General features: G+C 42.2%; 1 protein-coding gene across 4 annotated transcripts in view; it reads left to right on the forward strand.

Annotated features, from left to right (window-relative positions):
- Positions 1-12,015, forward strand: part of ITGA2 (integrin subunit alpha 2) — a 112,965-nt gene that overhangs the window by 49,073 nt on the left and 51,877 nt on the right. For all 4 annotated transcript variants that reach the window (XM_053296120.1, XM_053296122.1, XM_053296123.1 and 1 more), the window contains one exon: positions 2,892-2,983. In XM_053296120.1, the coding sequence (XP_053152095.1) occupies positions 2,892-2,983 (92 nt within the window). The remainder of the gene's footprint in view (positions 1-2,891; positions 2,984-12,015) is intronic.

Consider the following 12,015-nt stretch of genomic DNA (forward strand, 5'->3'; position numbering starts at 1 on the left):
CGGGGAGACATGATAGAGTACTATAAAATCATGCATGGTGTGGAAAAAGTGGAGAGAGAGAAATTCTTTTCCCTCTCACACAACACTAGAACCAGGGGTCACTCCATGAAATTGATTGCCAGGAGGTCTAGGACCAACAAACGGAAGTACTTTTTCACACAACGCGTGATCCACTTGTGGAACTCTCTGTCTGCCATAGGATGTGGTGACAGCCAACAATCTGGATGGCTTTAAGAGGGGTTTGGATGACTTCATGGAGGTGAGGTCTATCAATGGCTACTAGTCGGAGGGCTGTGGGCCACTTCCAGCCTCAAAGGCAGGATGCCTCTGAGTACCAGTTGCAGGGGAGTAATGGCAGGAGAGAGGGCACGCCCTCAACTCCTGTCTGTGGCTTCCAGCGGCATCTGGTGGGCCACTGTTTAAAACAAGATGCTGGACTAGATGGGCCTTGGGCCTGATCCAGCAGGGCTGTTCTTATGTTCTTATGTTCTTTTTTTAAAAAAAAATTGTTGTAAATGTTTTTAACTTGCTATAACCTGGTTTTCCAGGGTTTTTAAAAACTGTTTTGAGTATTTTAATTGTTAACAAGCCGACCCCGCACAGAGCATCTGTGCGCTCTTTGGGGCTGGCTACCTCTCCCCCACCCCCGCCGGTGGCGTTGCCACTCCTTGCTAGCTTCTGTGGCCGGCCTCCTCTCCCCCACCCTCTTGCCCAGGCTGCCGGCTGAGGCCCGCGGCTCCGGCCGGGCCCACCGCCGCCCGCTTCCCCGCGGCTCCGGCCAGGCCCACCGCCGCCCGCTTCTCCTCGGCTGGCCTGCCCGGCGCCGGCGGCCGCTTCTCCTCGGCCCGCAAGGCCGTCCGCCCGGCGGCAGCGGGCGCTTCTCCTCGGCCTGCTTCTCCTCGGCCCACCCGGCAGCGGCAGCCACCATGGCCGCCCACAGCCTGGCCCACTGGTTCTCCTGGGTGCGCCTTACCCAATCAGGCACCCCGCAGCCCAGCCAATCAGCTGGGCTGCCAGGACGCACGTTCTAAAGGCATACCCAGGAGAATTATATATATAGGTTATTTTATGGTGTGTTATAGTCTCTGTTCTTAATTGTTAATTTATTTTGTTTGTTTTGTTTTAATGTAAACCTCCCTGAGCTATTTTTGGAAGGGCAGTATAGAAACTGAATGAATGAATGAATGAATGAGGGTGTAGCAGTGACTGAAGAACTACTCATGACCATTTTGTTTTGTGAAAGCACTTGGGTCATGTTGCCCTCATGTTGGTTCTGAGCCCATGACAAGGTAGCCTTATATTTTCTCTTGCCAGGTGCAGAATTCACCTTTTGGCACAGCATCAAAGTTGCTTGGGAAATTATACTGCATTTTGCCTAACAAAATTTTGTTAACTTTGTGCTTGGCAGCAGTCCGACTCACTCTGGCTTGGGAAGCCAAAATGCATAAATTTTCCAAGTACTATTCCCCTGACTACAACACACTTGGGGACAGAATAATGCATTGCAAACTGGAACTCTAAAAGCTCTCTGTGTGTTAGGATTAGGGTTATGATCTGTAATTCTGAAATTGATGAACGTTTTTAGCATGTATTCCACCTTTGTCAGAGATGTGTCATGATCTGTCATTAAAATAAAGTGTAATTATTTATAATAGTAATTCTGTCTTCAAATGATACGCGAAAGCTCCAGACTCAGCACATTGTTTTTCCAGTGATTATTGCTGGTGGTCTAACTTGTGTTTCTTTTGTGTTTCTTTTGTAGAAGAGTGGTATATAAATATTTGCTGTTGTTGTAGTAGTACATTGATCCCCAAATATATTTCAACAGCTAAATATCCAGGGGATATGACCTCCATAAATATAGACTAGCTACTACGAACAGTTCTTCAGATGGCTCACGTATTTTAAAGCTGGTGCCTGACATCCAGTGAGCGAGACATTCAGTCAGCGAGACATCCAGCCAATGAGACATCCAGGGAGCCAGCGTGGTGTAGTGGTTAGAGTGTTGGACTAGGACCGGGGAGACCCAAGTTCAAATCCCCATTCAGCCATAAAACTAGCTGGGTGACTCTGGACCAGTCACTTTTCTCTCAGCCTAACCTACTTCACAGGGTAGTTGTAAGGAGAAACTTAAGTATGTAGTACACCGTTCTGGGCTCCTTGGAGGAAGAGCGGGATATAAATGCAAAGAATAAGAATCATCATCATCACCATCATCTAGACTAAATTCCTCATGAGTCATCCCACTGGAATTAATGGGACATAGGAAGCTGTCTTATACCAAGTCAGACCATTGGTCCATCTAGCTGAGCACTGTCTACACTTCAATTGGCCCTATCCAACCCCAGCACAGTATCCCTCCACTGGCTGTTGCTGGTATCTGCCTTGTGTTTCTTTTTAGATTGTGAGCACTTTGGGAACAGGGAACTATCTTGTTTATGTATTATTTATTTTTCTGTGTAAACCACTTTGAGAACTTTGGTTGAAGAGTGATATATAATATTTGTTGTAGTAGTACACTGACTGGCAGTGGCATATCCAAGATTTCGGGCAGGACTCTCTCCCAGCCCTACCTGAAGATGCCAGAGATTCAACCTGAGACTTTCTTCATGTAAAGCAGATGCTCTACCACTGAGCTATAGCCCCATTTGGTTAGCCTTGATTAACTTGCCAATTAATTTCAGTGGCAAGTTAACTCATGAGTTACTTAGTCTGCATGTCACTTATTTTCACGGTCCCACTTGTTTCATTGTAGGTGTTGAAATGGGATGGGATGTAGGTAGATAACATCCTCAGACATAAACGGGGCCCAAACAACTTAGGATCAATTGTAGGTTGAACACAGTAGTGTGAATTTTTTCCTAAACTGACATGACGTTGTGACTTTTCAGCTTTTGCAAGCATCCCAAATGTTACTGAGATAAAGAAGGATATGAACCTAGGCCTGACTCTACTAAGAAACTCTGGAACTGGAGGATTTTTGGTAAGTGCTGAAGATAAAAGTATACAAACACTTCTGTTCTCAGTCTGAGACAAAACTGTAATGTTTCTTTCATTTGTTGATGTAAATAACAAGCAGGAAAATGCACTTCAACAGAGTACGTTGTTTATCCAAATAGGATAAGGAGTAACCAAATAAGACAGACAAATAGATTGCAATTTACATTTATAAACTTTAGTTATCCAGTTCAATATTTTTTTATTTACATATGGGTCCCGCCGCATTTTTTTTAAATAGTATGCACTGTTTTCCTAGTTTACTTTGGATGTGTTTCTAGCTTTGAAAGTGCCTTTTCCCCAGCTCCAGCTGTATGTATTTCTAAACCAATAATCAGTATGGCATCTTCTTGGATGTGACCCATGATGACTTTGCTAAGTGCCTTGAGGATGGAACTCTGGTTCAAAAATGACCCCATCTGCCCAAATTAACACCTGATCAAAAAACATTTTCATCATTATCAACTACCCATATCTGGATAGAAAGACTATCCACTTCTTCCTCCCACACAGCTTTGCCTGCATCCAATCCTATCTCCACGTCAAATATTGCTGCCTTGGTTTTGGGGACTTCTGACAGGGTGTCTGTCATTTTACTTTACTCTCATTTTAACAGCGTAGCAGAGCACCTTCTGTCCCTCATGATTATACTACAGAACTGGTTTGCAAATTGTATAGAAAAGAGCAAAACAAAAGAACCAATGAATTGTGCTTCTGCTTTCCCCCTCTTATGTTGTAATGTTCCAAGGAAGACTCAAAAGATCTTAACTGTGATAGCCACTGAATTCTAGGAATTATCTGGAGTGAGAACAGTGTTCTCCCTAATTTTTTTCATCTGTGCACAGAATGAGTTTTGTTCTAGGCAGCAGTATCAAGGTAGTATGTGTGTGTGCATTTGCATTCAGAGTGGGGCCTTCCTGATTCGACCTGAGTGGGATCCAAAAGAAACTGAGTGGACATCAAAAAACCTGTGAGTGCACGCACATGCCTTAGAGGGAACACTGAGTGAGAGCCAGAGGCACCTTTTAAAAGTGGTGATTCTCTTATATTTAGCAAGGGCAGGGCAACTGTTCCTATGAAACCCAACACAACATCCCTCCAGTGGCTGTTGTTTGTGTCAACCTTCTATATTCTTTTTAGATGAATGTGAGCCCTTTTAGGAAAGGGAGCCAAATTTATTTATTACCTTATTTATTTTTCTATGTGAACCACTTTGAGCACTTTTGTTGAAAAGCAATATATACATATTTGTTGTTGTAATTGTATCTCTGGAGTAAACAACTCCACTATTTTCAGTGGTTTTTTGAGACAGCTTTAAGTTTGCAGTAAAGCCTCCCAGTAAACCCACGGTAAAATCTGCTGTGCATAAAACCTCCAGGAACGTTAAAAGTGTAGCTGTGAACTCAGCTGGCCAACAGAGGTGGAGTCATCCCTGTAAGGATTCCAAGGCAACCATCTGTGAAAAAAAGAATCCAGGTAGAAGCAGTAGGAGAGATCCACCTTGTGCTAGATATTGCTAGGCCCATAGCCAGCTGGTGGCACGGTGTCTACCTACCACACCAAAAAATTCTCTTTCCTCCCCAGCCCCACTGACTGTTTTCACTGAACATTTTATAACCCATCCCCCCACCGCCCAATTTTTTTTTATGCTGGTTGCAGGCCTGGATATTGCTATGGAAGTAACAGGCAATAAAAACAACATTGTGGCGCTGAACCTTTGCTTGGATGAACATTATTATGCAGATACTGGGAGCCTCTGATATATATCCTTAGATATAAAAAGCAACTGCAGCTCAGTACTTTAAATGTGAACATATTTTAAGGTTAAACTTCCTTCTTCATCACCCAGACCCTGAAAGGAATGTATTTTTAAAAGTGTAAACTACCCTACCTAATGACACACAAAATCTGGAAACGTTTAGTTTCATTCATTTTTGTAGCTCTTCAAAAGCATTAGCTGGGCTTGTTGATATTCAAGTCTGAATTATGTTTTGAAAAACCTTTTAGAGCATGCTATTTGCTTAGATTCAAAAAGCACATCCAGTATGCTGAGTTTACGTGCTGCAGATGCAACAAAAACAGGCCTCTTGTGACTTGCTCACATTATGCACAGTGTTTCTTATACTATAGAGATCTAAAGTCGAAAACTGCACTACAGCATTTATGAGAATTATAAAAAGCAGATGCAGCAAACAGTTATACATATTTCAGTATACATAAATTTAAATTATTATATGTGACTACTCTACAATGGAGAATTGCCAATGTGTTGAGACAGAAAAGCAAGAGAGCTCATAGTTCTAAGTTTTCCAGGTTTTAGAACTCTTAATCGTCTTTCCTTGGTGTATTTATAAATAACTTGTGTATTTATCAATGACCTTTCAAAAAAAATTATGTGGCAGGTCACTAGGCATATTAGATATAGCTCAGTACTTTAAATGTGGACGTTTTCAAGTAAAACCTCTTTCTTCATCACCAAAACTTTAAATGGAATTTAATTTTTGTGTTGTGAACTACATTATAAATGTAATGACAAAAACAGAAAATAAATTAGCAGTGCCCTGTGTTCCACACATCTGTGGGTTCACCATGACTGTGAAAAATCCTAGGAATGGTCCATCCAAAGTTAAGCATTTTAAGTTCCGTCATTTTCTGTGGGTAGGGCTGTAGTTCATTGGTAGAGCACATGCCTTGCATGCAGAAGGTTCCTGGTTCAGTCCCTGGAATCTGCAGGAGGTTTTTCACCCATAACTCTATGCCTCTGGGTATCTGAAGAGCAAACCTGCTTCCCAGCAGATTAGAGGCATTTTAATTGGAGGGATTAGATGGACTATTTGCATAGCCATCAGCACCTCCATCAACACCTTCAGAGAAAGCAGAAGCTCCAGGTTTTTCCCCAAAAGCTGCTGGAAATAGAGGATTTTTTTTTACCCTGGACATAACTTGAACTAAGCCAGAATTTGCAGCCTCCCTTCGGAGAAAAACAAAGCCTTGTCTGTCCTGGCTCCTGATAATCCACAGGGAGGTAAGGTTAAATCCAGCTGGCACACTCCAATCAGAAGTGGATTCAGGTGGGAAAGCCCTGTCTGTAAAACCTCCTGGTAGGGCTAAAAAAAGACCCCTGTTTGAGACCATGGAGAGCCGCTTCCAATAAATGTAGACAATACTGACCTAGATGGACCAATGCCTCAGTATAAGGCAACTTCCTGTGTTCAGTAGCATTGTGGATTTTCTTTTAACTATTTCCCATTGAAATGCCATTAAAAGAGCCCAGAGTTGGATGGATCGTATTCCTACTCTGTGGTTCAGCACCCTGAAAATCTCAGCTTTTCCTTTCCAAAGTTTAATAGAATAATTCAGTCCATAGAAGTCACTGTAAAATGTAGGCAACTCCAACTACAGTGGTCCCTCGACTTACAAACTACTCGACATACGAACATTTCGACTTACGAACGACAAAAAATACCGGAAGTCGTTGCCAGTTTAGATGCGGCTCCCTCGACTTACGAATTTTTAGATGCGGCTCCCTCGACTTACGAATGTTTCCAGACCTCCGTGAATGCGCTTTTCGACTTACGAAAATTTCGACTTACGAACATCCGTTCGGAATGGATTATCTTCGTAAGTCGAGGGACCACTGTATGTGAAATGTGTATGGTTGTCTTCTGGCTGGCCCTAAGATCATGATGAAACTCCAAAACAGTAAGATATACCTTGCCATCCCTCCTCTAGTGCACTCTCTAGTGCACTGAACAGAGTCTGCAATGGCTAATAATAAAAACTTATTTGTATAGTATGGTCACAGTCCAAATAGGAGCTTTAGGTTTATGCCCAATGGAGTTAGGCTGCTTGTTCAGTTGAATAGCCGTTCTAGATAATAGAGTTCCAATTCACTGCCTGAAGTATCTTGCATCTCTTTGTCTCTTGGGAGTCTCAGCCAATAGAAATTGGTACAGCATTTTTTGTGCTGTTTGGCACTCCAGAAGCTCTTGAAACAATGAAATAGCTCAAGTGATCTGTCACATTTCATTCTCTGTGTAAGAGAGGAAGGGAGTATTTGTTGATGAAATACCACAGTATGGGAAAAGAAGAACAGCAGTTTGTTGTAATGTAGCATTCTTCTCTTCTAGTAGAGTCTGGAAGAATATCAGGCCTGGGGAACACTGGACAAGATGTGCATTTTATGCATGAATTCATTTATTTTTATTTAACGTATTTGTATTCCGGCCAAAATGCAAGCCTCTGCTATGCCTATCAGTATGCCCTACTCACATGTAAAGAAGGGGTGGATCTACTCTTTACACAAATGTAGGGGAAGGTAGCAAAACCTGCCCTTTCCTGCTAGTCTCCCCATTGCATTCTGCTTGTTTGCTTTAAGTAGTTTTATTTCCTGTATGTGGCTCACTTCTGGTACTGGATCCAGGATAGACAGAAAACTGCTCAAAGCAACAGATCATGAGAACATAAGAACAGCCTTGCTGGATCAGGCCCAAGGTCCATCTAGTCCAGCATCCTGTTTCTCACAGTGGCCCACCAGATGCCACTGGAAGCCACAGGCAGGAGTTGAGGGCATGCCCTCTCTCCTGCTGTTACTCCCCTGCAACTGGTACTCAGAGGCATCCTGCCTTTGAGGCTGGAGGTGGCCTTTAGCCCTTCGACTGGTAGCCATTGATAGACCTCTCCTCCATGAAGTTATCCAGACCTCTCTTAAAGCCATCCAGGTTGTTGGCTGTCACCACATCCTGTAGCAGAGAATTCCACATGTTGATTATACATGGTGTGAAAAAGCAACTTGGCAAACTTGGCAAAGACGCACCTTTTACTGTGGTGATTCTCTTTTATTTAGCAGAGGGAGAGTAACTGGCCCTATCTACCCCCCGCACAGTACCTCCAGTGACTGTTGCTGGTATCTATCTTATGTTTCTTTTTAGATGGTGAGCCCTTTAGGGACAGGGATAAATCATTTATTTATTATTTCTCTGTGTAAACCACCCTGAGCCATTTTTGGAAGGGCAGAAAAGAAATTGAATGAATGAAAGAATGAATGAATGAATAAAAGTACCTCCGTTTACTGGTCCTAAATTTCCTGTCAATCAATTTCATGGCATAACCCCTGGTTCTAGTGCTATGCGACAGGGAGAAGAATTTCTCTCTATCCACTTTCTCCACACCATGCATGATTTTATCACGTGTGGTAAGTCAGGAAGGGGCTGGTTTTGCTCCCCTTTCTTCTGCTCTCCTTTTGTTATAACCCCAAATCCAAGACATACACACAACTCAATTGAAAGATGAGGCAGACAGTCCAGGGATGAGATGGGATGGGAAGACCCTATGACCCAGACCCCATGTGACCATGCACTGCCAGAATCCCCACACCAGGTGAACTAGGGGAAACCAAGCCAGCACCAGCACCCCTAGATACAACCCTGCCTTTGACACAGAGGGGTCCTCTGAGGAGCCATCAGTTCTTGTAGAGCCCCCACCACTACCAATGGATCCTGTGCTTAAGAAATTGGACAAGGCCCCTTTTAAAAACAGAGCCATAATTAATTAATTAATCTTTTCAATAGAAAAGTTCTCAATACAGTTTACAAAGAAAAAATAATATTAGGAAGAGATTGGTTTCCTATTCCCAAAAGGCTTACATTATAAACACAAACACAAGGTAGACCCCAGATCCCACTGGAGGGATACTGTGTTGGGGTTGGATAGGGACAGTTTCTCCCCACCACTAAAGATAAGAGAGCCACCATTTTAAATAGTTCATCTTTGCCAAGTTAACCTTTGCTAGAGAAGGGGCAGGGCTAATTCACTCTGCCTTAGCAGGAACCATAAAAAGAAGCTGCTGGAGTTATTTTGTCACAGTTTCATCTAGGACAGGCCTGCTCAACTAAGGCCCCCCAGCTGTTTTTGGACTACAACTCCCATAAGCCCCAGCCACAGGGGCCAATAGCCAGGGATTATGGGAGTTGTAGGCCAACACCTGCAGGAGGGCCGAAGTTGAGCAGCCCTGATCTAGGAGGTTGCCAAGATTCTGATTCCTTTATCTTTGGTGGAGCTGATTCCTTTATCTTTGGAGCTGTCCTTTATCTTTGGAGCTGTGTCACTCCTGGATCTCAGCTCAGTGGACACCCCAGCTCAGCCTAGAACAGGATACCATTTTTGTGCAGAGTAGAGCCTTCAACAGCTTTATATGTGAATTGGGAAAATGTGTCCAGCAGCTTCACCATATCTAGTCTGACCTTCAGAGGAATGTGTATTTGACAATACACTCCAGTATTTTATTTTTTTTAATTGTGAAGAGTCTTCTATGTTGTTCTATTTACTTCTGCTCTCCTTTTGAATCAATCAATCAAAGAATCAATTTATCAACAAAAGCTGAATGGCTTTGGGGAAGAGAAGGGGTGTCACTCAGTTAATGAATTCTTGTAAGTTTCATAAAATTTCAAAGGTAGATTCTTTTGTTCCTTGGATGTATGTTCCCTGTAGAGTTTATAAAATAATAATCTCAGTCTGTTTAATAATATGCTACCTATCAGTTTAGATTTATTTCCAGAAGGGCAGCTGTCTTAGTCTGTTGCAGCAAAAACAAGTCTTGTGGCATATTAAAGATTTATGCTTCATTGTAGCATAAGATTTTGTGGATTATAAGCCACATCATCATATGCATATGATAATGTGATGTATAATTCAGAGTTCATGCATCTGATGAGTTCATGCATGATCTTCAATTGGCATGGATACCTGCCAGCTGAAGATATTTGCATCTAATGAAATGGACTGCAGTCCACAGATATCTATGCTACAATATAGTTGTTTGTCTTTAAGATGGTACCGGACTCTTAGTTAAGAACATAAGAAGAGCCCTGATGGATCAGAACCAAGGCCTATCTAGTCCAACATCCTGTTTCCCACAGTGGCCCACCAGATGCCTCTGGGAAGCCCAGAAGCAAGAGATGAAGGCGTGTTCTCTCTCTCGCTGTTGCTCCCCTGCAACTGGTATTCAGATGTATCCTTCCTCTGAGCCTGAAAGTAAACTATATCCATTCAGACTAGCAGTCATTGATAGACCTGTCCTTCATGAATTTCTCTAAACCCTTTTTAAAGCCATCCAAGCTGTGGCCATCATCACATCCCATTAAGCGCTGTGTGAAAAAGTGCTTCCTTTTGTCAATCCTAAATTTCCCGGAAATGAGTTTCATGGGATGACCTCCTGGTTCTAGTGTTCTAAGAGTGGGGGAGGAAAATGTCTATCCACTCACTCCACACCGTGCATAATCTATCATGTCTCCCCTTAGTTGTCTTTTCTAGTAAACTTGCTCGGTCTGATGCATTGAGATGGAGAGAGTAGCTTCTCTACGTGCAATGGGGAGTTCTCTCATTGTTCATGTGGTTTATTTTCTCATTCCATATGAGAATATACAATAATTTCAACTCCCCTTTGCAACCACAGCCTCTATAACATGTCTCTTTTGTCCTGGAAGATACTGTGTTTTCTGAACTTCATAACATGTTTGACAAAATGTAAGAAAGCTTGTGCTTTTAAAAAAAAAAGTAATGAGAAGAAATGGGAAGTTTTCCTTAAAAAAAAAAAAAATCAAGGATTCTGAATTTTTGTGTTGAAGTTTGGGGTTCATTTATGTCCAATAAATTTATATTAGGAAGAAGGATCTGGAGGCAATAATTTAAATTCTACACATCCTAAGTATTTAAAATTAAAATTAAAAAAAATTAGCTGCTAAATTATGTTCTGAGCCCTGCTAAATTATGTTTTGAGCCCCACTGCCCACACTTTTTTGCCCATACAACGTCAAGGGGGGAAAGGGTACTATGAAGTAATACAGTTGATAAAAGCTATGGAGAAGTGCTGGTATAAGATCACATGAGTGGCGCCATCTTCTGGCCAGGCCCAGTCAACTGTGAGATAGTTTCAGGGGAATATCTACTGGATATGGGCAAGTTCTCAGGTGAACTCATTTTTGGATCAAAATTGACCCTTTTCAGAGAGGTTAATCCTCCTCAGCCTTTTATGGCTTCCCTATTAACTGAGCAGGAAGCATCTTGTTAACATGGTGACTGTTATATTTAGCAAGGGAAGAGCAATAGGGATGTGCAAATTGATTCGGATACGAATCGATTTGTACCCGAATCTAGCTGATTCAGGTGATTTGGAGGCAAAACGAATCATCCCTGTGGTCCATTGGCTAGATTCGGGTACAAATTGAATCGCGGCTGATTCGATTTGAATCGATTCGGGTTTCGGATCTGTCCTATTAATTCCCCGATTCCAAGGTTTCATTTTTTTTTAAAAGAGCCCAATCCCTCTGCAATTTGGGTGGTAGCCTCTACCCATTAGGCACTTAACTTAAACTGAGTAGTACCCCACTGCCTTGCCGGTGGGAGTGGGGTGTAGTTGGCACATGGCAGTTGACAGCTGGCGCTATCGAAAAGACAGTCAAAATGAATAGAAGAAACGAAGGTATGTAATGAATCCTCATAAGGACTCATTAAGGATTCATTGAGTGAAAGTTATTATACACCAAATAAACCACACTTGAAAAACAGTGACCACACATTTTGCTCCATAACTCCACTTCTATAAGGGCTAGAGCTTAGCTTTTTCTTTTAAATGAAAGCTGGTACTCTGGGGGAATTTGTAGGACAGATCCAAAATCTGAATCAATTCAAATCAAATCAGCTGTGATTCAGATCCGAATTGAATCTGGGGTGATTCGGATGGGTTAGATTCAGATCCAAATCGAATCGGGGCTGTTTCGATTCGGATATAAATCAAAACACAGAAAATCTGAATTGCACACCCCTACAGAGCAATTGTCCCAGTACAGCCCAGCACAGCCTCTGAAATGGCTTTTGCTAGTGTCACATGTGTGTGCATATGTATATCTATTGATCCCTATTGGGACCTTTTGCTATGTAAACTGCTTTGAATGTTGTTTTTTAAGCGATATATAAATAAATATATTTAATAGTAGCTCACGTGCAATGCAGTGAAACACA

This window comes from Hemicordylus capensis, chromosome 2, assembly GCF_027244095.1.
Source record: "Hemicordylus capensis ecotype Gifberg chromosome 2, rHemCap1.1.pri, whole genome shotgun sequence".
In the NCBI taxonomy this organism is placed as follows: domain Eukaryota; kingdom Metazoa; phylum Chordata; class Lepidosauria; order Squamata; family Cordylidae; genus Hemicordylus; species Hemicordylus capensis.